We start from the raw sequence: 26,436 nt of genomic DNA, 5'->3' as shown, positions 1-26,436 counted from the left end.
GGGGGAAACCCTAGTCGCGCCGTTCCCAGGCCCTACCGCTCCTCCTTCCCCCGCATCGCCGCCGCCGGAGGGGACGCGGGCGAAGCCCATGCGTGGCCAGTGAAGGTGGCGGCAGGGCGGTCGTTCTACACTCGATTGCGTCGCGACCCAGGCGGATCGCCACCTATGGGGGCGGGGCCCGGTCTTCCCATCCTGGCAGCGACTTCTCTAGGCGTCGGCATTCAGCTCGTCTCTGGCAGCTTCGCGTGTCTCGTGGTGGAGGGCGTGCAACAGCGGGCGCGTATGGGCGGCTGGGAGGACCAGATCTGGCTGGCATGCTCCCTACGCGCTCAGGTGGGGGGCTGGGACGGCACCCGAGGCTCTTTCCGGCTGCAGGGGCGCGGTGCCGGGCTGGCGACCTCCGGTGGTGCTGTCCAGGGTGAGCATCGGAGGTGCTCGGCTCGTTGGCTCTGGTTCATGTGGGCTGGTTCCCAGTCCGGCGAGTTAGGCTGAGGAGGTGGATCTGGGGGAAGTTGGTGGTGGGGAAGTTGTGGCGGCCAGGCTCGACATCCCCTCCTGTCGGCGACGGTGCTCGAGGTGAGCAGCTGTGTCAATGGAGGTGCACCCCGCAGTCAACGGTGAGGACGCTCGCCGCGGAGTTGCTGGATGTTGGGAGGTCTCGCGCTCCTATGCTTGCCGGACACAACGACCAATGTATGCGGAGAGGTCAGGCATGTGATGCTTGAGGCGAAAGCCTTGTTTCGGCCTTGCCAGCATCGATGATGGCGACGCCTTCCGGCGCCGTTTTCCTCCCTGGAGGCGTCATTGTCAAGCTCCTGCCTTGTGTCCTCTAATGTGCTCCGGGCGAAAGCCTAGATCCATCTGTGGATCGGACATCGACGAGGTCTTTGACATCGTTACCCCCTTGGGGGCGTTGTCTTTGGAGCCATTGAGCTGCTATGGTTCGTTTGTCGTCTCGGCTCGAGTGCGGTTGGTCTGTTGGTGTGTGGTTGGGCTGATGGATTGTTTGGTGGTGGTTGCAGAAGTGAATTGTGGCGGCGTTCTTTGCCTTGGTCATCCCTGTGCTATTGGTCGATCTCTCTCTTGGGGGCTTGTGGCGGCGGTGAGGTCTCATGTTTTGGTGCCCTTCGACGACTCTTGAGGTTTGGTTGCCTCGCATAGTGCTCTGGTTCCCTCTATTTGTGATGGTGGCCGTGGTGTGGCCCAGAGGAGGTGCGGGGCTGTCTCGGCGGAACATTGCCCTTCGTCACGGTCTGTGGCTCTCTCTGTCGCGTCGTGGCTAGGCATTGGGAAGCCCTTCGACGGTTGTTGCGACTCTCCTAGTTCTTCAAAGTGTTGAGTGTTCGCAGGGTAGCAGGCGGCTTCTTCTCTTGGTCTTCTCGGTGTTGATTCTCCTTTCGACTGATCCAACAATGCTAGTTTCCGCTCTTCTTGGTCTGCCTAGTGGTGATGGGTGCTAAGTTCTTGGTTTCGGCTACTTGTCGTAACTCATTTTCTGGTTCTTCTCTGTTGTACCTCGGTCCTTCTCGTGTGTGTTGGGTGCTGCAGTTGTGTAGCCTTTGTGTTGTATCTTAATCTTACTTACGTTAGAATAAATCCGAGGCACTCCGTCGATCGTCCGAAGACCAAGCAATCACACGAGCACGATACCGAGATTTGTTAACGAGGTTCAACGATATAGCTACATCCCCGGGGCCTGACTATGGGCGCTCTTCCTCATGATACCGCTACAATACCACACCCGGTCGCCCTGGACACCGGCACATGCCGCCGGCTTCCCCTGCGTTCCGGTGCTATTATGTTGGCATATGTTACATCGTGTGTCTACCCCACTATATACGAGAGGCCTAGGATACAAGTGTCCTACTAGGACACGACTCTGCATCCTATATAAACACAATACAACTCATAGTCCAACTGTAACTTACTTTGTACACAATATTCGACACAACTCTAACAAACTCCACCTTGGCGAATATTCTCCACCACCTTGAATTCTTCAGTGCGTCAAACTTCCATGTACATTGGACTTGAGCTTATCCCATGAGTTTCGCTGCTACTCCAAAGACTACATATAACTCCACCTACAACTTGTAGTCCCTTCTTTTCTTGACCACGGTCAACACTCGAGCAAAACTAAGTTCCTTGTTACTCTAGCTTGTGCTCCCAACTTTCAGAGTACCCGTCCAATGCCATCACACACCGATCACTGACATGCGTGAAAGTGAACAACTCACATATTGGGTGTCACACATAAGAATTACCTGAACTCAACATCACCGCTCCTTTCTTGACCGCCTGTCTGAAACTTGAAGGAATTTCACCATTGCTTATAGTCACCCTGAGTCAAATTCGCAGTTGTCTCACCACATGTATGACCACCAGAGCCCTGGCCCATCTCCATGTCCCGTGAGTACCGTACGCCTTGCCGCTATTGCCGCGTCGAGCCTCCGCTGTCCCGGTCGAGTCTCAAGGGCCGCGGACCCACACCACTCAACCCCCACTACAGAGTACCACCGATCATCACCGACCGATGATGAGTTTCACGCTTCCATCAGACCACTGGGCTCCAGTCCGAATTGTGTGTCACTCGATTTTCCTGCTGAATAGGCTTCGATTTCCTGGATCCTTACACCGTAGCCCCTCAATCCAGCACCAAGTGAAGTCTTACAGACTCCAACTCCACCTTCAACATGACTCCATGGTAGATGATCAGTCCACCCTTGCGCCCCGTCGACTTCAAGCTCCGTGTGTACATCACCTTGAATCAAACCCGCACCATAGTCTTGTCGAAGCCACACAAGCCCTCAGGGCCTGCGCCACGTGTTTCCACGCCCAGAAGTCGGTCACCATCAGCATCACGTTCCTATGTCGTCGTCGCCGATCCACCACCGTCTTCTGTACCAACCGACTTGCGTCGATCCCTCAGACTGCCTAGTCCGACCCAGCCGAACTCGTTCGTCTGTATGACACGCTCGAGGCTCCCAAATCGTCTTCCGCAAATTTCCATCCAACACATAATAATTCCATCTTAGCTGACCTGACTTCCTGCAACGCCTTCAAGCATCACTGTTGTGCCATCAAAACTTTCACCCTTGTCTGTCATAACCCAAGGTTTTCAATTTTGTAAATTTCTTCACCTTAAACCTGATACCCGTTGGCGCCATGGTTCTTCATATGACTGACCTTGTGAAAAATTATTCAAGCTTTCCACGTGATGCCCCAAGTAGACGAACAACCTCCGCGTACTACAGCAGTTCCAACCAGAAAACATTCTGGTCCTCGCGTGTAAAAGCTACTAGGCTCAACTCACGGTGCTAGCTTTTGCCTTGCCACAGCCTTGCTATTTCCAATGGACGTGAAACATGTATCAATAGATTTCCTTTGCCGATTCGTTCTGCTGCTGCCTCTTTCCGTGTCGTACACGAGGACCCGGTCTTCTTTTTTTCCAAAACAAATCTCACGTAGTACCTGTACGCACGCAGCCTCCCTAGCAGCCTCCACACCGGCCATGGGCCAGCAAACGGCCAACGATCCCATCAGTATAGAGGTACGCTTGTACGCTAGGCCGCCACCAGTACGCTCGCCCGATCGGGTCATCGATCGCCGCACGGAGTATTTAACCAAAAACTACCAAAATTCATGGAACCATAACAAAAAACTACCACTTTACGATTTTGTGCAAAAAACTACCACTTTTTTTCTAAACCGTGGCAAAAAACTACCAAGTCTGAAAAGAGTCCGATTTGTCTCTTTTAAGCGCGTTTCTGACAGAGTTGGCTCACACATAAGCAGGCTAAAAAAGCAATCGGGTCCCTAGTTTTTTTTTAAAAAAGCAATCCAGTCCTCCAGCGACTGGAGGGGGCGGGCGGCTGCGTGCACGCGTGCGAGGAGGCACTGGGATGCGCGACGGCGGCGGCGTGGCGAGCTCGCGGCGGCCCTGCGAGCTGCGCGTGCCATGGGGCCCGGCTGCGTCAGGCAAGGGGAGGATCCTGCACGCGCTGCTGCGGCGAGCCGGCGGGGCGGCTGCTCGAGCGGTTGCGCAAGGGCTGTGCGCACGGCTGCGTGTGCGCGTGCGGCAGTGGGGCTGCGACGAGGTGCGGCTGTGCAGTGCGGCGGGGCTGCGCGAGAGGAGGAGCTTGTGCCCGTGCTGCTGCTGCAAGAGAAGGAGAGGAGGCAGAGGAGAAGGAGATGGAGAGGAGACAGTGGAGAAGGAGAAGAGGGGCTGGGTTGCTGCTGCTCAGCGAGCTGCTGGAGCGAGGAGAAGTAGAGGAGCACAAGCACCACCGCCACGACGCTCGCCGTTTGCTGGCCGGCTAGCTTGCGTGCGTGCGCAGCAGCCGCCGCCGCCGCCGCGAGCGTGCTGGGCCTCGCCAAGAAGTGGATCGCTTTTTTGAAAAAAAAAAAACTAAGGACCCGATTGCTTTTTTAGCCTCCTTATGTGTGGGCCAACTCTGGCAGAAACGTGCTTAAAAGAGCCAAATCGGGCTCTTTTCAGACTTGGTAGTTTTTAGTCAAGGATTAGTTTGAAAATAGTAGTTTTCGGCACAAATTTGTAAAGTGGTAGTTTGTAGGCACGGTTCCACGAATTATGGTAGTTTTTTGCTAAATACTCTCGCCGCACGTCTCCCTGCTGGTGGCATACGCCCACGCGCCTCAAGTCAACTCGCCGAGATCAAGATTCACCGCCTGCGTACCGATTCGATATGCCAAACCTGTGCTACTGCCTCTTGATTGCTCCACAAAGATTCCAAGGACCAACATCCGCTGATCTGCAACACCGACGACGAACTCGCCTAATTGCTTCGGCAAAATATTGTCGCTATCTTTTTCAATCTCGTCGAGAACCACGCCGCTTCTGGCTGCAATCTCAGACTCGATAATTTCTCTAGATCAACAATCCACAACCTCCGGACAACGTAGCTCATGATACCACTTGTTAGAATAAATTAGAGTCCGTCGATCATCCGAGGACCAAGCAATCACACGAGCACGATACCGAGATTTGTTAACGAGGTTCACCGATATGGCTACATCCCCGGGGCCTGACTATGGGCGCTCTTCCCCATGATACCGCTACAATACAGCACCCGGTCGCCCTGAACACCGTCACATGCCGCCGGCTTCCCCTGCGTTCCGGTGATATTATGTTGGCATAGGTTATATCGTGTGTCTACCTCCGCTATATACGAGAGGCCTAGGATACAAGTGTCCTACTAGGACACGACTCTACATCCTATATAAATACAATACAACTCAGAGTCCAACTGTAACGTACCTTGTACACAATATTCGACACAACTCTAACTTATGATAATCAAAATGATTGCGTAAGCCCGCCGTAGCCGTCAAAAAGTAATAATGGGATATCCAATTATGTCAGTAAAATGTAGAGTCAGTCAAATAGAAATTTGCTCACCAAATGCGGTGGCAATCCTTGGTTGCAAGAATGGATATCCTATAATGTCCTTTGGGGGGAAAATACATGATATGCTCACGTGCATACCAGCGTGTCATCCAATAACTGCTCTCTAAGGAGATTCCCAGCTAGCCATATCCACAAGATCTTAAAAGTGTATCTGATCTCCTTGTGGCTCTCACTCTGCACCAATGACATCCAAAATACAGATTTCTTCAGCACAACGGTCGATTCCCTCTCTCCGCCCTCTGCCTTAAGAAGCCCCCCTGCTCCAATCCTCTCAAGCCATCTCCACCTTCACTCCTCATTCTTGGAGAACAACACAGAACCTAATCAATCAGAATGGCCGCAACCACCATGTCACTCTCCTCCCCAGCCTTCGCCGGCAAGGCAGTGAAGAGCTTACCATCGCCATCTCTTTTCGGGGAGGCTCGCGTTACCATGCGCAAGACTGCAGCAAAGGTCAAGCAGGTTGCCTCCGGCAGCCCGTGGTACGGCTCTGACCGCGTGCTCTACCTTGGCCCGCTTTCTGGTGAGCCCCCGAGCTACCTGACCGGTGAGTTCCCCGGCGACTACGGGTGGGACACCGCTGGTCTGTCGGCTGACCCCGAGACCTTCGCCAAGAACCGCGAGCTTGAGGTGATCCACTGCCGTTGGGCCATGCTTGGCGCGCTCGGTTGCGTCTTCCCCGAGCTGCTCGCCCGCAACGGTGTGAAGTTCGGCGAGGCTGTTTGGTTCAAGGCTGGATCCCAGATCTTCAGCGAGGGCGGCCTCGACTACCTCGGCAACCCAAGCCTTGTGCACGCACAAAGTATCCTTGCCATCTGGGCTTGTCAGGTCGTGCTCATGGGCGCCGTTGAGGGCTACCGCATTGCCGGTGGACCGCTCGGTGAGATCGTTGACCCGCTCTACCCGGGCGGCAGCTTTGATCCGCTTGGCCTTGCCGACGACCCTGAGGCATTCGCCGAGCTCAAGGTTAAGGAGATCAAGAACGGTCGCCTCGCTATGTTTTCCATGTTCGGTTTCTTTGTGCAAGCCATCGTCACCGGCAAGGGTCCACTAGAGAACCTCGCTGACCACCTCTCCGACCCCGTCAACAACAACGCATGGGCATTCGCCACCAACTTTGTTCCCGGCAAGTAAGGTGTGTATGTGTGTGTGCACACGCTTGCGGTGAAGTATGCCGTTGTGCGGTCTGAATTGTACTACCATGATGTAAATTACGAGGATTCATTGTTTGGAAAAAAATTATGAGGTTTTTGTGCAAAAGCTAATGTTTTCCCACCTTCGATCTCACCCATTTGACATGATCATCTGAACGAATACGTTGGCTTCGCATTTGCGTAACAGCAGCACGTGTTGTGCTCTGGCAACGGCAACTTATGCATCATATACATTAGCAAATTTGCCGGGCTGCATCAAACAAGACAGTGGTACATGGTTGAGGGGTTGTTCAGGCCTTCCGGTCGAAATACCGGGCAACAAAAATGATGAGTGGTTACTGGCCTGAAAGCAAGATAGAAATTTGAGTTATGCATGCTTCACAGGAGTGCGTCGGTCTGTTTGAGATCTCTCTGAAATTTTATTTTATGGTTTGAAAAAATTCAACACAAGTATTGATCTAGCAATGTGGAAAAATAGCAAAAGGTCTGAAGCCAAACCTTCAGAAACAGATAACTTCATCGATTTATTAGGACGACACCACATTTTAAAGAGCATGTACTATCTGATAGCTGAATGTATGAACAGTTAAGGGAGCAATAATCTTTGATCTTGGAGGATGAACAAAGTAGCAATTGTCCAGAAGACAACAAACGGCAGTTATCTGAGCTGAGCCCGGAGGCATTGCCTTTCTCTTTCGAAGAAACAAACCCAACGTGCCGTTTTATCACCAGACACCTGGACAATCAGTCTACTACTCCCTTCGTTCGGAATTACTCGTCGAAGAAATGAATGTATCTAGATGTATTTTAGTTGTAGATACATCCATTTTTGTTACAAGTAATTTCGAACAGAGCGAGTACTATCGTGATGGTCTGCTTTGTTTCTGAATCTGGGAGCAAGGAAAAAGAAGGCCAGAGAGACCTCAACTCTTTCAGAAAAAAAGAGCGCAAGTGTGTGGACAATATTTTTAGTATGGATAATTATATTTAAGATTAGAATAATCTAATTTTAAAATCATATTATTAAGAACTTTATGTTTTATGAAAATGAGTTTTCGTGGTATCAAAAAGAAAAAAATCCATTGGTAACATATTATGCACATTATGACTATGGTAATAAAAGCCTTATAGGAAGGACGTTTGAAACAATATGCCTTTTGTATAATTGTTCTTGATAGTTACATATGAGTTGTCGCTTAAACATATGTATCTTAACATATTTCGGTACTATTTAAGAGACAACTAATATGGAATCGAGAGAGTACCATTTTATTGGTCCTTCTTTGCAATAGGTATGGTCTTGTGCGACGATCATGGTATGTTTTTTCTAGCTGCTAGCTTGTACTACGCATGTCCTGGTTTATTGGCCCCATCATAATCTGTGCTAAATTTTGACCATAAATTTAACTAACAAAATATTTATGCATATCACAAAAAATTATATAATTGAAAACTATATTCAAATACAAATCCAACGATGTAATTTTTGTTGACATGCACTAACATTTTATTAGTTAAATCTTTGATCAAAATCTAGCACAAATTATAAAGGGGGGCCAATAAATCAGGACGGAGGTAGTATTTGCCGTATGCTCTGGATCGATGCTGCTAGCAGTAGCATGGACACACCTGCATGAGCATGTGTCCGTCTTTATTTCAGATAAGATCAGAAGCATAATGGGATAGGGTGAGGCGGGGGAAACCCTAGTCGCGCCGTTGCCAGGCCCTACCGCTCCTCCTTCCCCCGCATCGCCGCCGCCGGAGGGGACGCCGGCGAAGCCCATGCGTGGCCAGTGAAGGTGGCGGCGGGGCGGTCGTTCTACACTCGATTGCGTTGCGACCCAGGCGGATCGCCACCTATGGGGGCGGGGCGCGGTCTTCCCATCCTGGCGGCGGCTTCTCTAGGCGTCGGCATTCTGCTCGTCTCTGGCAGCTTCGCGTGTCTCGTGGTGGAGGGCGTGCAACAGCGGGCGCGTATGGGCGGCTGGGAGGACCAGATCTGGCTGGCATGCTCCCTACGCGCTTAGGTGGGGGGCTGGGACGGCACCCGGGGCTCTTTCCGGCTGCAGGGGCGCGGTGCCGGGCTGGCAACCTCCGGTGGTGCTGTCCAGGGTGAGCATCGGAGGTGCTCGGCTCGTTGGCTCTGGTTCATGTGGGCTAGTTCCCAGTCCGACGAGTTAGGCTGAGGAGATGGATCTGGGGGAAGTTGGTGGTGGGGAAGTTGTGGCGGCCAGGCTCGACATCCCCTCCTGTCGGCGACGGTGCTCGAGGTGAGCAGCTGTGTCAATGGAGGTGCACCCCGCAGTCAACGGTGAGGACGCTCACCGCGGAGTTGCTGGATGTTGGGAGGTCTCGCGCTCCTATGCTTGCCGGACACAACGACCAATGTATGCGGAGAGGTCAGGCCTGTGATGCTTGAGGCGAAAGCCTTGTTTCGGCCTTGCCAGCATCGATGATGGCGACGCCTTCCGGCGCCGTTTTCCTCCCTGGAGGCGTCATTGTCAAGCTCCTGCCTTGTGTCCTCTAATGTGCTCCAGGCGAAAGCCTAGATCCATCTGTGGATCGGACATCGACGAGGTCTTTGACATCGTTACCCCCTTGGGGGCGTTGTCTTTGGAGCCATTGAGCTGCTATGGTTCGTTTGTCGTCTCGGCTCGAGTGCGGTTGGTCTGTTGGTGTGTGGTTGGGCTGATGGATTGTTTGGTGGTGGTTCCGGAAGTGAATTGTGGCGGCGTTCTTTGCCTTGGTCATCCCTGTGCTATTGGTCGATCTCTCTCTTGGGGGCTTGTGGCGGCGGTGAGGTCTCATGTTTTGGTGCCCTTCGACGACTCTTGAGGTTTGGTTGCCTCGCATAGTGCTCTGGTTCCCTCTATTTGTGATGGTGGCCGTGGTGTGGCCCAGAGGAGGTGCGGGGCTGTCTCGGCGGAACATTGCCCTTCGTCACGGTCTGTGGCTCTCTCTGTCGCGTCGTGGCTAGGCATTGGGAAGCCCTTCGACGGTGGTTGCGACTCTCCTAGTTCTTCAAAGTGTTGAGTGTTCGCAGGGTAGCAGGCGGCTTCTTCTCTTGGTCTTCTCGGTGTTGATTCTCCTTTCGACTGATCCAACAATGCTAGTTTCCGCTCTTCTTGGTCTGCCTAGTGGTGATGGGTGCTAAGTTCTTGGTTTTGGCTGCTTGTCGTAACTCATTTTCTGGTTCTACTCTATTGTACCTCGATCCTTCTTGTGTGTGTTGGGTGCTGCAGTTGTGTAGCCTTTGTGTTGTATCTTAATCTTACTTATGTTAGAATAAATCCGAGGCACTCCGTTGATCATTCGAAGACCAAGAAATCACACGAGCACGGTACCGAGATTTGTTAACGAGGTTCAACGATATGGCTACATCCCCGGGGCCTGACTATGGGCGCTCTTCCCCATGATACCGCTACAATACCACACCCGGTCGCCCTGGACACCGGCACATGCCGCCGGCTTCCCCTGCGTTCCGGTGCTAATATGTTGGCATATGTTACATCGTGTGTCTACCCCGCTATATACGAGAGGCCTAGGATACAAGTGTCCTACTAGGACACGACTCCGCATCCTATATAAACACAATACAACTCATAGTCCAACTGTAACTTACTTTGTACACAATATTCGACACAACTCTAACAAACTCCACCTTGGCGAATATTCTCCACCACCTTGAATTCTTCAGTGCGTCAAACTTCCATGTACATTGGACTTGAGCTTATCCCATGAGTTCCGCTGCTACTCCAAAGACTACATATAACTCCACCTACAACTTGTAGTCCCTTCTTTTCTTGACCACGGTCAACACTCGAGCAAAACTAAGTTCCTTGTTACTCTAGCTTGTGCTCCCAACTTTCAGAGTACCCGTCCAATGCCATCACACACCGATCACTGACATGCGTGAAAGTGAACAACTCACATATTGGGTGTCACACATAAGAATTACCTAAACTCAACATCACCGCTCCTTTCTTGACCGCCTGTCTGAAACTTGAAGGAATTTCACCATTGCTTATAGTCACCCTGAGTCAAATTCGCAGTTGTCTCACCACATGTATGACCACCAGAGCCCTGGCCCATCTCCATGTCTCGTGAGTACCGTACGCCTTGCCGCTATTACCGCGTCGAGCCTCCGCTGTCCCGGTCGAGTCTCAAGGGCCGCGGACCCACACCACTCAACCCCCACTACAGAGTACCACCGATCATCACCGACCGATGATGAGTTTCACGCTTCCATCAGACCACTGGGCTCCAGTCCGAATTGTGTGTCACTCGATTTTCCTGCTGAATAGGCTTCGATTCCCTGGATCCTTACACCGTAGCCCCTCAATCCAGCACCAAGTGAAGTCTTACAGACTCCAACTCCACCTTCAACATGACTCCTTGGTAGATGATCAGTCCACCCTTGCGCCCCGTCGACTTCAAGCTCCGTGTGTACATCACCTTGAATCAAACCCGCACCATAGTCTTGTCGAAGCCACACAAGCCTTCAGGGCCTGCGCCACGTGTTTTCACGCCCAGAAGTCGGTCACCATCAGCATCACGTTCCTATGTCGTCGTCGCCGATCCACCACCGTCTTCTGTACCAACCGACTTGCGTCGATCCGTCAGACTGCCTAGTCCGACCCAGCCGAACTCGTTCATCTGTATGACACGCTCGAGGCTCCCAAATCGTCTTCCGCAAATTTCCATCCAACACATAATAATTCCATCTTAGCTGACCTGACTTCCTGCAACGCCTTCAAGCATCACTGTTGTGCCATTAAAACTTTCACCCTTGTCTGTCATAACCCAAGGTTTTCAATTTCGTAAATTTCTTCACCTTAAACCTGATACCCGTTAGCGCCATGGTTCTTCATATGACCGACCCTGTGAAAAATTATTCAAGCTTTCCACGTGATGCCTCAAGTACACGAACAGCCTCCGCGTACTACAGGAGTTCCAACCAGAAAACATTCCGGTCCTCGCGTGTAAAAACTACTAGGCTCAACTCACGGTGCTAGCTTTTGCCTTGCCACAGCCTTGCTATTTCCAATGGACGTGAAACATGTATCAATAGATTTCCTTTGCCGATTCGTTCTGCTGCTGCCTCTTTCCGTGTCGTACGCGAGGACCCGGTCCTCTTTTTTTCCAAAACAAATCTCACGTAGTACCTGTACGCACGCAGCCTCCCTAGCAGCCTCCACACCGGCCATGGGCCAGCAAACGGCCAACGATCCCATCAGTATAGAGGTACGCTTGTACGCTAGGCCGCCGCCAGTACGCTCGCCCGATCGGGTCATCGATCGCCGCACGGAGTATTTAACCAAAAACTACCACAATTCACGGAACCGTGACGAAAAACTACCATTTTACGATTTTGTGCGAAAAACTACCGCTTTTTTCTTAAACCGTGGCAAAAAACTATCAAGTCTAAAAAGAGCCCGATTTGTCTCTTTTAAGCGCGTTTCTGACAGAGTTGGCCCACACATAAGCAGGCTAAAACAGCAATCGGGTCCCTAGTTTTTTTTAAAAAGCAATCCAGTCCTCCAGCGACTGGAGGGGGCGGGCGGCTGCGTGCACGCGTGCGAGGAGGCACTGGGATGCGCGACGGCGGCGGCGTGACGAGCTCACGGCGGCCCTGCGAGCTGCGCGTGCCATGGGGCCCGGCTGCGTCAGGCAAGAGGAGGATCCTGCACGCGCTGCTGCGGCGAGCCGGCGGGGCAGCTGCTCGAGCGGTTGCGCAAGGGCTGTGCGCACGGATGCGTGTGCGCGTGCGGCAGTGGGGCTGCGACGAGGTGCGGCTGGGCAGGGCGGCGGGGCTGCGCGAGAGGAGGAGCTTGTGCCCGTGCTGCTGCTGCAAGAGAAGGAGAGGAGGCAGAGGAGAAGGAGACGGAGAGGAGACAGTGGAGAAGAAGAAGAGGGGCTGGGCTGCTGCTGCTCAGTGAGCTGCTGCAGCGGGGAGAAGTAGAGGAGAACGAGCACCACCGCCACGACGCTCGCCGCTTGCTGGCCGGCTGGCTTGCGTGCGTGCGCAGCAGCCGCCGCCGTCGCCGCGAGCGTGCTGGGCCTCGCCAAGGAGTGGATCGCTTTTTTGAAAAAAAAACTAAGGACCCGATTGCTTTTTTAGCCTGCTTATGTGTGGGCCAACTCTAGCAGAAACGCGCTTAAAAGAGTCAAATCGGGCTCTTTTCAGACTTGGTAGTTTTTAGTCAAGGATTAGTACGAAAATGGTAGTTTTCGGCACAAATTTGTAAAATGATAGTTTGTAGGCAGGGTTCCACAAATTGTAGTAGTTTTTTGCTAAATACTCTCGCCGCACGTGTCTCCCTGCTGGTGGCATACGCCCACGCGCCTCAAGTCAACTCACCGAGATCAAACTGTTGGATTCACCGCCTGCGTACCGATTCAATATGCCAAACCTGTGCTACTGCCTCTTGATTGCTCCACAAAGATTCCAAGGACCAACATCCGCTGATCTGCAACACCGACGACGAACTCGCCTAATTGCTTCGGCAAAATATTGTTGCTATCTTTTTCAATCTCGTCGAGAACCACGCCGCTTCTGGCTGCAATCTCAGACTCGATAATTTCTCTAGATCAACAATCCACAACCTCCGGACAACCTAGCTCATGATACCACTTGTTAAAATAAATTCGAGTCCGTCGATCATCCGAGAACCAAGCAATCACACGAGCACGATATCGAGATTTGTTAACGAGGTTCACCGATATGGCTACATCCCCGGGGCCTGACTATGGGCGCTCTTCCCCATGATACCGCTACAATACAGCACCCTGTCGCCCTGGACACCGTCACATGCCGCCGGCTTCCCCTGCGTTCCGGTGATATTATGTTGGCATAGGTTATATCGTGTGTCTACCTCCGCTATATACGAGAGGCCTAGGATACAAGTGTCCTACTAGGACACGACTCTACATCCTATATAAATACAATACAACTCAGAGTCCAACTGTAACGTACCTTGTACACAATATTCGACACAACTCTAACTTATGATAATCAAAATGATTGCGTAAGCCCGCCGTAGCCGTCAAAAAGTAATAATGGGATATCCAATTATGTCAGTAAAATGTAGAGTCAGTCAAATAGAAATTTGCTCACCAAATGCGGTGGCAATCCTTGGTTGCAAGAATGGATATCCTATAATGTCCTTTGGGGGAAAAATACATGATATGCTCACGTGCATACCAGCGTGTCATCCAATAACTGCTCTCTAAGGAGATTCCCAGCTAGCCATATCCACAAGATCTTAAAAGTGTATCTGATCTCCTTGTGGCTCTCACTCTGCACCAATGACATCCAAAATACAGATTTCTTCAGCACAACGGTCGATTCCCTCTCTCCGCCCTCTGCCTTAAGAAGCCCCCCTGCTCCAATCCTCTCAAGCCATCTCCACCTTCACTCCTCATTCTTGGAGAACAACACAGAACCTAATCAATCAGAATGGCCGCAACCACCATGTCACTCTCCTCCCCAGCCTTCGCCGGCAAGGCAGTGAAGAGCTTACCATCGCCATCTCTTTTCGGGGAGGCTCGCGTTACCATGCGCAAGACTGCAGCAAAGGTCAAGCAGGTTGCCTCCGGCAGCCCGTGGTACGGCTCTGACCGCGTTCTCTACCTTGGCCCGCTTTCTGGTGAGCCCCCGAGCTACCTGACCGGTGAGTTCCCCGGCGACTACGGGTGGGACACCGCTGGTCTGTCGGCTGACCCCGAGACCTTCGCCAAGAACCGGGAACTCGAGGTGATCCACTGCCGCTGGGCCATGCTTGGCGCGCTCGGTTGCGTCTTCCCCGAGCTGCTCGCCCGCAACGGTGTGAAGTTCGGCGAGGCTGTTTGGTTCAAGGCTGGATCCCAGATCTTCAGCGAGGGCGGCCTCGACTACCTCGGCAACCCAAGCCTTGTGCACGCACAAAGTATCCTTGCCATCTGGGCTTGTCAGGTCGTGCTCATGGGCGCCGTCGAGGGCTACCGCATTGCCGGTGGGCCGCTCGGTGAGATCGTCGACCCGCTCTACCCGGGTGGCAGTTTTGACCCGCTCGGCCTTGCCGACGACCCCGAGGCATTCGCCGAGCTCAAGGTTAAGGAGATCAAGAACGGTCGCCTCGCCATGTTTTCCATGTTCGGTTTCTTTGTGCAAGCCATCGTCACCGGCAAGGGTCCATTAGAGAACCTCGCTGACCACCTCTCCGACCCTGTCAACAACAACGCATGGGCATTTGCCACCAACTTTGTTCCGGGCAAGTAAGGTGGAGTCAGTCATTGTGCAGTCCAAGTTGTACTACCATGATGTAAATTACGAGGATTCGATTGTCTGGAAAAGAGACAAGGATTCTTTGCAAAAGCTTATGTTCTCCCAAATAGGTTGATGTAAATTACGAGGATTCGATCATCCGAACAAATATGTTGTTGTTCGCATTTGATTAACACCATTACCATGTTGTGCTCCGGGGCCGGGCAACGGCAACTTATGCATCATATACATCTGCAAATTTGCAGGCCTGCATTGAGAAGCCAGACATGGTTGATGGTTGAGGCGTTGTGCAGGCCTTCGGTCAAAATACCGGCAACAAAAATGATGAGTGGTTACTTTACTGCCTAAAAGCAAGATCGAAGTTTGAGTTATGCATGCTTCACAGGAATGTATCTCGTCTGTTTGAGATCTCTCTTCAATTTTATTTTAATGGTTTTGAAAACAGAGGACTCATCATTTAGCAATGTGGAGAAATAGTGAAGGATCTGAAAACCAAACATTTAGAAACAGAGGACTCATCATGTTTTTTAGGACAACACCACATTTCAAAGGGCAGCTTCTGCTAGCTGAATGTAAAAACAGTTAGTGCAGCAATAAAGTACCAGATGGCATTTAACTGAGCGGAGCCGGGAGGCTTTGCCTTTCTCTTTCAAGAAAAGAAACCCAACTATTCGAATAAAGTTTCACACGATTTTTGGCTTGTTTTTGTGTGTGTTAAGGGTCCCCATTGCACATGGCTTGCATAAGTTCACAACCACACACATATTCACACGCACAAATACATATCCACCTTACCAAGAAGAGGCGGCCTTTTTGGTAGTAGTATTTAATTGGTAATATGCCTTGCCAAGAAGACTGCATTTTTGGTAATGGTACTTATTTTCCGTTCAACTTTTATCTAGTACTAGATGAACCAGAAACTGCTAAGGCAGATGATGAATTAGGTTCCCTTTTTCAGATATTAACTTTAATGAGGTTTCCTCTGTTATAAAACATAACTCGATTCGCACTCTACTCAATGTAGGTGCTACCTCAGTGGGTCCAAAGCATATGACAAAGACAGCTCGCCGTTTCAGTTCCGTTCAAAGTGCCACGTGTCCTCGCCTATGCCGTCAGGGATTCTTTGTCGTCAGCCTATGTCTCTCTTTGCCGATAGTGGTTCTTTGCCGTTGGTTTTTATATTCTTTGCCGACAGTGGATCTTTTCCATTAGTTTTTCCGCTATTTTACCGTCAGCTATTCTTTGCCATCTGCCCTGATGAAAAGCTGGCGGCAAAGAGCTTCACATACAACAAATTACCTGATTTCTAGAGTGAGGCGTGACCACATCCCTATGTGATGTACTCGGATCTTTCTTCGATCATATATTTCGGTCCCCTTTGCCTTAGTTTTCTCTATCTTTATAGAAGATACAGAGACTGAAAACCTAAATTGATCCAATGTCATGCCCCTAGACCTAGCCTAGAAAAGATAGCTACATTACTAGGAAAAGGCCTACTAATAGCGCACCGGTTTTGCCTACTAATGGCGCACTACCAGTGCGCCATTAGTACCACGCCACTAATATTTTTTACTAATGGCGCACCACTGGTGCGTCATTAGTATCTGGTATACTAATGGCGCACCAAGAAGTGCGCTATTAGTATGTAACACCATGCGCCATTAGTGTGCCTCCCGGGGGGCCATACGTAACCATGTGCTTTGTCATACTAATGACGCACTCTGTGGTGATGCGCCATTAGTATCCTTTGGCATACTAATGGAGCACCTGGAGGTGATGCGCCATTAGTATGAATATTTGTTTTTTTTTACTTTTCTGATTTTTGCACAGGTTACAAAATATATTATTGGACAAAATATAGACAGCAGCACACAGCAGCAGCAGATTCATCGAATACAATAGAAGATTAGTCTCCGAATACAATTCATCCTATTAGTCTCCGAATTCAAAAGACCAAACAAAGATAAAACATACAAGTCTCAAGACCGCGAGTATCGAGTTTGTCTTCACATTACAAGTCGATATCGATCATCTAAACTACCAGCACATAGAAGAGAGTTGCGGTCATCACGATGAGCATCATCGCGATCAAACTGGTCTTCATCCGGTTCCTCCAACGCTCCCTCCTCTCTCCCGCTAGATAGCGGGCGTATCTAGATTCGGCCTCCGCCCTAGTGGTGTACCCTTTGTAACTGTTACCGCTGAAACGGTGAACCTGTCTCCGACACTCCTCCCAGTCGTCGTAGACTTCGGGAACCTTACCCTTGTACACGACATACGACGGCATCTCTATGCACAAGCCAAACAATAGACAATACGTAAGCAATATGTAAGTATGCAACAAAAGGATCGGAAGAGAAAAGCAAGACATTAATAGCACGATTCATGGTCCTACTAATAAATAGCATCGATTACATCTAAGTTGACCGACTGTCCAAACCAAAGAGACATACGGATTCATTAAAGTTTAATTACAATATGAGTCAATCAATGTTTCAGAACTACACATCACTACTTTCGACTCGACTCATCGGACAGGAGCGTGGATGAAGCCATCGTCTGTCGTGATGGTCATGAAATCGCGGTCATTGTCACCCTGCATTTGTAGCGTTCCATCTATCTCACTGTTTGACGGTTGATATCTGAGGAAGAACTGCCCCAAGGTATGAAGGACATCTTGATGGATGATGTCCGCAAACTCTGACTGGATACGAAAGAATTCTTGTCTGAGGTCCGCGTCTTGGATTACCGACAACCTCGCGGCCCAATCTTTGAGACTATCTGGTAGCAGAAGGTGATGATGGTCCCTTACGATCGCCCGCATGTGATGGAGGGCGTAGTAGGCATCCTTCTGACCGCCAGGCGGCTACTTGACGCAGCAGAACTTCATATTGTGTGAGAAGGTGTGCTTGCCGTACTTACGAACTGCCCTGGTGAAGGTGCCTCCAGATTTGGCGTAGCCGGGGAGAACATCATCAAGAACTTTCTTGACATTTGTGTAGTCTATCTTGGAGTTACGGATCGGGTTGAAATACGTGGCCATGAAATATTTCAGGCTTAAGAGGATGAGTGTGCAATGTGTGTCACTGCACAGAACACGGAATGTTAGAAAAAAAAGAACGATCGAAATCTAAGAAATCATATGCTACGGGGCGGTTAAGGGATGACTTACTCGGGAAAGTAAGCCACAAGGAAGTTATCCTTATCTGGGTTTGCCAGAATGACGCCTTCGAGGTGTGAACTCGCAACTTGGCGGTCCCCAGCGCTGCTCAAGTGCTTGGCACGCATGTAGAAGGGGTCGACTATCACGATGTCCGGGGTCTTGTCTCTAATGGTCCGCATCTCCATACTCAGCGAAAACAGCCGAACGAAGGTGTAGTGCAGCGGATGAAGGTTAAACATAGCAAAGATGTCATCAAACCGTAGGACGATCGTACCCCCGATGTCGCCATCCACAAAGCCCTTGCCCTCTAGCACCTTGGCCATGAAAACCGGGTATGCCACATCATTCTCTCTGAGATGCCGCTTCTCCAAAGAAAGAACACTGTCGTGCAGACTCTGCATAGCACCGGTTACATCATTGAGCATATTTGGCGGTAGCATCACCCTATCCGCCACATGCACCCTCCTCGAAATATCCTTAGGTGAAGGTGGCCCGTCCTGAGCACGGATCGAACTCGGTGTCGGCTGGCTCGCACCGGCGCCCTTGTTAGTCTTTCGTTTCCGTCCCTTCTTCTTGATCTCCTGTAATGGGACCGAGTTCTGCTCACAGACCGCCTTCTTCAGCGTGTTGGGGCTGATAATATTTCGCACCTCAGCTATCTGAGGCTCGGTGAAGGCGGGAGCTGGAGGCATCTCCTGAGAACTGAACGCCAGACGACGCCTGTATTGGATTTCTCCGCCGTACCAGCTAGATCGCGGTCGTCTTGGTTGGGTTCTTGAGAAAGAGGCCCGCAGAACTCGTCAGCATACCCATGTTCGGCAAAGTACTTATCGACTTTGGTAAATGTACCGTCGTCGTTGTCGTCGTCGTCCGGATCCTGTGCCATAGGGATGTCCGGATCCTATGCCATAGGGATGTCCGGCATAGGGATGTCCGGCAGGTCCGGTAGCGTTGCGGCGTTCTTGCCATGGCTTGGTGCCGGCACGACTGGCGGTCTTGTCTGTGGGGTGGTGTCCCCCACCCCCAAACGAATCTGGCTCTTCAGCCAAAGTAGGGGCTAGTTTACGCGGGCGCTGAGGGTCATCTCATCTTCTTCGTCGGCCCCAGCGGGTCGAATCGGAGGTAACAACTCGTCGTAGCCTGGCAGCACCCGAACCACTTCAACCCTATACACTGTGGGTGGCATCGGATTACCGTGGAACATGGGGTTGCCCGGTTGAACGATTCTGCCCTTGGCGACATCGACCAACTCGCCTACCACGAAGTGCAGAAAAGTGCAAGGAACGTCGGCGGCGCCCTGCGAAAACATGTAGGGCGTCAGGGATGCCCACAAAGGCAAGGAGATGAAGTCATCGGCCGAGAGGCTTAGTTACCATGATGCCGTCAAGCTCGGCTAATGTCGAGGCACCGCCAACGGCGAGCGTGCAACTGACGGAGGGGGCGCTTGCTGGCGAGGTGCCGGCCGGCGTACACCCGGGTGCATTAAGCTCCAATGCCCGTGTCGGCGCCGGAGACACGAATACCGCCTCCGCTGAAGACACCAATGGCGCCGCTGGAGATACCAATGGCGCCGCCGCCTGCGCGTTGTGCGAGTTGCTGGCCGTGAAGCTGGGAACCGGGGGAGGCCCCTGTTGGCCGCCCGCAATCCACGTCGTCAGCCCAGGAATCAACATAGGCACCATGGCGTTGAGCTTCGTTCCCAGTTGTTGTTCCACTTGCTCTTGGACAAGCTCCGGAATCCGCGCCACTTGTGCCTTGAGTGCTTCAACCTCGCACGTCTGGCTTTCCGAGCTGGTCTTTTTCTCCTTCCGCCCACCAGCGGTATAGTATGACGACCATTTTGTGGACAAGCCTTTGCCGGCCACATGACCAGCTGACGTCGGCTTACTGAGCTTATCCTTGTTTTTCATTACGTTCAACGCCCTATTTAAAGGGGCGTTGAAAGTGTTGGGGAACGTAGCAATTTCAAAAATTTCCTACATATACGCAAGATCATGGTGATGCATAGCAACGAGAGGGGAGAGTGTGTCCACGTACCCTCGTAGACCGAAAGCGGAAGCGTTATGACAACGCGGTTGATGTAGTCGTACGTCTTCACGATCCGACCGATCCAAGCACCGAACGTACGGCACCTCCGAGTTCAGCACACGTTCAGCTCGATGACGATCCCCGGACTCCGATCCAGCAGGGTGTCGGGGTTGAGTTCCGTCAGCACGATCAGCATCTGTCTTCCTCTATGTATTCACACATGTATTATGTTTCCGGTTAATACAATTCTAGCATGAATAATAAACATTTATCATGAAATAAGGAAATAAATAATAACTTTATTATTGCCTCTAGGGCATATTTCCTTCAGTCTCCCACTTGCACTAGAGTCAATAATCTAGTTCACATCGCCATGTGTTTTAACACCAATATTCATATCTGTATATGATTAACACCCATAGTTCACATCGTCATGTGATCAACACCCAAAGGGTTTACTAGAGTCAATAATCTAGTTCACATCGCTATGTGATTAACACCCAAAAGAGTACTAAGGTATGATCATGTTTTGCTTGTGAGAGAAGTTTAGTCAACGGGTCTGTCACATTCAGAGCCGTATGTATTTTGCAAATATTCTATGTCTATAATGCTCTGCACGGAGCTACTCTAGTTAATTGCTCTCACTTTCAATATGTATCCAGATTGAGACTTAGAGTCATCTGGATTGGTGTAAAAGCTTGCACCGATGTAACTCTTTCCGACGGGCTCTTTTATCACCTCCATAATCGAGAAGTATTTCCTTAGTCCTCACTAAGGATATTTTTGACCGCTGTCCAGTGATCTACTATTATATCAAAATTGTATTCCTTTGCCAAACACAGAGCAAGGTATACAATAGGTCTGGTTCACAGCATAGCATACTTTATAGAACCTATGACTGAGGCATAGGGAATGACTTTTCATTCTCTTTCTATTTTCTGCCATCGTCGGGTCTTGAGTCTTACTCAACTTCACACCTTGCAACACAGGCAAGAACTCCTTCTTTGGCTGTTCCATTTTAAACTGTTTCAAAAATTTTATCAAGGTATGTACTCATTGAAAAATCTTATCAAGCGTCTTGATCTATCTATATAGATCTTGATGCTCAACGTGTAAGCAGCTTCACCGAGGTCTTTCTTTGAAAAACTCCTTTAAAACACTCCTTTATGTTTTCCAGAAAATTCTACATCATTTCCAATATGTCATTCACATATACTTATCAGAAAGGCTGTAGTGCTCCCACTCACTTTCTTGTAAATACAGGCATTTCCTAAAGTCTGTATAAAACCATATGCTTTGATCAACTCATCAAAATGTATATTCCAACTCCGAGATGCTTGCACCAGTCCATTGATGGATTGCTAGAGCTTGCAAAATTTGTTTAGCACCTTTAGGATTGATAAAACCTTCTGGTTGCATCATATACAAGTCTTCTTTAATAAATCCATTAAAGAATGCAGTTTTGACATCCTTTTGCCAGATTTCATAAAATGTGGCAATTGCTAACATGATTCAGACAGACTTAAGCATCGCTACAGTTGAAAAAATCTCATTGTAGTCAATGCCTTGAACTTGTCGAAAACCTTTTTGCGACAAGTCGAGCTTTGTAGATAGTAACACTACAATCTGGCGCGGACTGTACTTTGGAAGACCTACGAGGTTTTGTAGTAACTTGATCTGAAGTTTCATGATCATCATCATTAGCTTCCTCACTAATTGGTGTAGGAATCACTGGAACTGATTTCTGTGATGAACTACTTTCCAATTCGGGAGAAGGTACAAATTACCTTATCAAGCTCTACTTTCCTCCCACTCACTTCTTATGAGAGAAACTCCTTCTCTAGAAAGGATCCATCTTAGCAACGAATAACTTGCCTTCAGATCTGTGATAGAAGGTGTACCCAATAGTTACCTTTGGGTACTCTATGAAGACGCACTTCTCCGATTTGGGTTCGAGTTTATCAGGTTGAAAACCTTTTTCATATAAGCATCGCAACTCCAAATTTTAAGAAATGACAACTTAGGTTTACGGCTAAACCATAGTTCATACGGTGTCGTCTCAACGGATTTAGATGGTGCCCTATTAAACGTGAATGCATCTGTCTCTAATGCACAACCCCAAAACGATAGTGGTAAAACCGACAAGAGACATCATAGATCGCACCATATCTAATAAAGTACTGTTATGACGTTCGGATACACCATTAAGCTGTGGTGTTCCAGGTGGCATGAGTTTGTGAAACTATTCCACATTGTTTTAATTGAAGACCAAACTCGTAACTCAAATATTTGTCTCCGCGATCAAACTGCAGAAACTTTATTTTCTTGTTACGATGATTCTCCACTTCACTCTAAAATTCTTTGAACTTTTCAAATGTTTCAGACTTGTGCTTCATTAAGTAGATATACTCATATCTGCTCAATTTATCTTGTGAAGGTCAGAAAATAACGATACCCGCCACGAGCATCAACACTCATTGGACCGCATACATCGGTATGTATTATTTCCAATAAGTCACTAGCTCGTTCCATTATTCCGGAGAACGGAGTTTTAGTCATCTTGCCCAAAAAGCACGGTTCGCAAGCATCAAATGATACATAACCAAGAGATTCCAAAAATCCATCTTTATGGAGTTTCTTCATGCGCTTTACACCGATATGACCCAAATGGCAGTGCCACAAATAAGTTGCACTATCATTATCAACTTTGCATCTTTTGGCATCAATATTATGAATATGTGTATCACTACGATCGAGATCCAATAAACTATTTTCATTGGGTGTATGACCATCAAATGTTTTATTCATGTAAACAGAACAACAATTATTCTTTGATTTTAAATGAATAACCGTATCGCAATAAACATTATCAAATCATATTCATGCTCAACACAAACGCCAAATAACATTTATTTAGGTTTAACACTAATCCCGAAAGTATAGGGAGTGTGCGATGATGATCATATCAATCTTGGAACCACTTCCAATACACATCGTCACTTCACCCTCAACTAGTCTCTGTTTATTCTGTAACTCCTGATTCGAGTCACTAATTTTTAGCAACCGAACAAGTATCAAATACTCAGGGGCTACTATAAACACTAGTAAGGTACACATCAATAACCTGTATATCAAATATACCCTTGTTCACTCTACCATCCTTCGTATCCACCAAATATTTAGGGTATTTCCGTTTCCAGTGACCATTTCCTTTGCAGTGTAAGCACTCAGTTTCAGGCTTTGGTTCAGCTTTGGGCTTCTGCGCGGGAGTGACAACTTGCTTGCCATTCTACTTGAAGTTCCCTTTCTTTCCCTTTGCCCTTTTCTTGAAACTAGTGGTCTTGTCAATCATCAACACTTGATGCTCTTTTCTTGATTTCTACCTTCGTCGATTTCAGCATCACGAAGAGCACGGGAATCGTTTTCGTCATCCCTTGCATACTATAGTTCATCACAAAGTTCTACTAACTTGGTGATTGTAACTAGAGAACTCTGTCAATCACTATCTTATCTAGAAGATTAACTCCCACTTGATTCAAGCGATTGTAGTACCCAGACAATCTGAGAACATGCTCACTAGTTGAGCGATTCTCCTCCATCTTTTAGCCATAGAACTTGTTGGAGACTTCATATCTCTCAACTCGGGTATTTGCTTGAAATATTAATTTCAACTCCTGGAACATCTCATATGGTCCATGACGTTCAAAACGTCTTTGAAGTCCTGATTCTAAGCCGTTTAAGCATGGTGCACTAAACTATCAAGTAGTCATCATATTGAGCTAGCCAAATGTTCATAACGTCTGCATCTGCTCCTGCAATAGGTCCGTCACCTAGCAGTGCATCAAGGACATAATTCTTCTGTGCAGCAATGAGGATAAACCTCAGATCACGGATCCAATCCGCATCATTGCTACTAACATCTTTCAACACAATTTTCTCTAGGAACATATAAACATATGAAAAGCAACAACGCAAGCTATTGATCTACAACATAATTTGCAAAATACTACCAGGACTAAGTTCATGATAAATTTAAGTTCAATTAATCATATTACTTAAGAACTCCCACTTAGAGAGACATCTCTCTAGTCATCTAAGTGATCACGTGATCCAAATCAACTAAACCATGTCCGATCATCACGTGAGATGGAGTAGTTTCAATGGTGAACATCACTATGTTGATCATATCTACTATATGATTCACGTTCGACCTTTCGGTCTCCGTGTTCCGAGGCCATATCTGTTATATGCTAGGCTCATCAAGTTTAACCTGAGTATTCCGCGTGTGCAACTGTTTTGCACCCATTGTATTTGAACGTAGAGCCTATCACACCCGATCATCACGTGGTGTCTCAGCACGAAGAACTTTCGCAACAGTGCATACTCAGGGAGAACACTTCTTGATAATTTTTAGTGAGAGATCATCTTAAAATGCTACCATCAATCAAAGCAAGATAAGATGCATAAAGGATAAACATCACATGCAATCAATATAAGTGATATGATATGGCCATCATCATATTGTGCTTGTGATCTCCATCTCCGAAGCACCGTCCTGATCACCATCGTCACCGGCGCAACACCTTGATCTCCATCGTAGCATCGTTGTCGTTACGCCATCTATTGCTTCTACGACTATCGCTACCGCTTAGTGATAAAGTAAAGCAATTACAGGGCGTTTGTATTTCATACAATAAAGCGACAACCATATGGCTCCTGCCAGTTGCCGATAACTTCGGTTACAAAACATGATCATCTCATACAATAAAATATAGCATCACGTCTTGACCATATCACATCACAACATGCCCTGCAAAAACAAGTTAGACGTCCTCTACTTTGTTGTTGCAAATTTTACGTGGCTGCTACGGACTGAGCAAGAACCGTTCTTACCTACGCATCAAAACCACAACGATAGTTCGTCAAGTTAGTGCTGTTTTAACCTTCGCAAGGACCGGGCATAGCCACACTCGGTTCAACTAAAGTTGGAGAAACAGACACCCGCTAGTCACTTGTGTGCAAAGCACGGTGGTAAAACCAGTCTCGCGTAAGCATACGCGTAATGTCGGTCCGGGCCGCTTCATCCAACAATACCGCTGAACCAAAGTATGACATGCTGGTAAGCAGTATGACTTGTATCGCCCACAACTCACTTGTGTTCTACTCGTGCAAATAACATCAACACATAAAACCTAGGCTCGGATGCCACTGTTGGGGAACGTAGCAATTTCAAAAATTTCCTACGTACACGCAAGATCATGGTGATGCATAGCAACGAGAGGGGAGAGTGTATCCACGTACCCTCGTAGACCGAAAGTGGAAGCGTTATGACAATGCGGTTGATGTAGTCGTACGTCTTCACGATCCGACCGATCCAAGCACCAAACGTACGACACCTCCGAGTTCAGCACACGTTCAGCTCGATGAAGATCCCCGGACTCCGATCCAGCAGGGTGTCGGGGATGAGTTCCGTCAGCACGATGGCGTGGTGACGATGATGATGTTCTACCGACGCAGGGCTTCGCCTAAGCACCGCAACGATATGCCCGAGGTGGAAATATGGTGGAGGGGGGCACCGCACACGGCTAAGGAACGATCACGATGATCAACTTGTGTGTCTAGAGGTGCCCCCTTGCCCCCGTATATAAAGGAGCCAAGAGGGAGGGGGTGGCCGGCCAAGGAGGGCGCGCCAAGGGGGAGTCCTACTCCCACCGGGAGTAGGACTCCTTCTTTCCTAGTCCAACTAGGAGAAGGGGGGAAAGGAGGGGAGTGGAGAAGGAAGGGAGAGGGGGGCCGCGCCCCAAACCCCTTGTCCAATTCGGACTGGGCTTGGGAGGGGCGCGCGCCACCTCCTGGCTCCTCCCCACTAAGGCCCATTAAGGCCCAATACTCTTCTCCGTATTCCCGTAACTCCCCGGTACTCTGAAAAATACCCGAATCACTCGAAACCTTTCCGAACTCCGAATATAGTCGTCCAATATATCGATCTTTACGTCTCGACCATTTTGAGACTCCTCGTCATGTCCCCGATCTCATCCGGGACTCCGAACTCCTTCGGTACATCAAAACTCATAAACTCATAATATAACTGTCATCGAAACCTTAAGCGTGTGGACCCTACGGGTTCGAGAACTATGTAGACATGACCGAGACACGTCTCCGGTCAATAACCAATAGCGGAACCTGGATGCTCATATTGGCTCCCACATATTCTACGAAGATCTTTATCGGTCAGACCGCATAACAACATACGTTGTTCCCTTTGTCATCGGTATGTTACTTGCCCGAGATTCAATCATCGGTATCCAATACCTAGTTCAATCTCGTTACCGGCAAGTCTCTTTACTCGTTACGTAATGCATCATTCCATAACTAACTCATTAGCTACATTGCTTGC

The 26,436-nt window shown here is 49.1% G+C and overlaps 2 protein-coding genes across 2 annotated transcripts; both read left to right on the top strand.

The window, feature by feature from the left end:
- Positions 1-5,690: 5,690 nt before the first annotated feature.
- Positions 5,691-6,693, top strand: LOC119312334 (chlorophyll a-b binding protein of LHCII type 1-like). The gene has a single exon (XM_037588059.1). The coding sequence runs from the start codon at positions 5,762-5,764 to the stop codon at positions 6,560-6,562; it is 801 nt and encodes a 266-aa protein (XP_037443956.1). The 5' UTR covers positions 5,691-5,761; the 3' UTR covers positions 6,563-6,693.
- A 7,275-nt stretch (positions 6,694-13,968) lies between these two features.
- Positions 13,969-15,042, top strand: LOC119312335 (chlorophyll a-b binding protein of LHCII type 1-like). Its single transcript, XM_037588060.1, has one exon. It carries the CDS (start codon positions 14,042-14,044, stop codon positions 14,840-14,842), a length of 801 nt encoding a protein of 266 aa, XP_037443957.1. The 5' UTR covers positions 13,969-14,041; the 3' UTR covers positions 14,843-15,042.
- Positions 15,043-26,436: the final 11,394 nt, after the last annotated feature.

Source organism: Triticum dicoccoides, chromosome 5B (genome assembly GCF_002162155.2).
Source record: "Triticum dicoccoides isolate Atlit2015 ecotype Zavitan chromosome 5B, WEW_v2.0, whole genome shotgun sequence".
NCBI lineage: Eukaryota > Viridiplantae > Streptophyta > Magnoliopsida > Poales > Poaceae > Triticum > Triticum dicoccoides.
Note: the sequence above shows the minus strand (reverse complement) of the source record. Positions and strands in the feature narration are given on the sequence as shown.

Coding starts and splice junctions, on each gene's coding strand:
- LOC119312334 (XM_037588059.1), top strand. CDS start 5,762: ATGGCCGCAACCACCATGTCACTCTCCTCCCCAGCCTTCGCCGGCAAG.
- LOC119312335 (XM_037588060.1), top strand. CDS start 14,042: ATGGCCGCAACCACCATGTCACTCTCCTCCCCAGCCTTCGCCGGCAAG.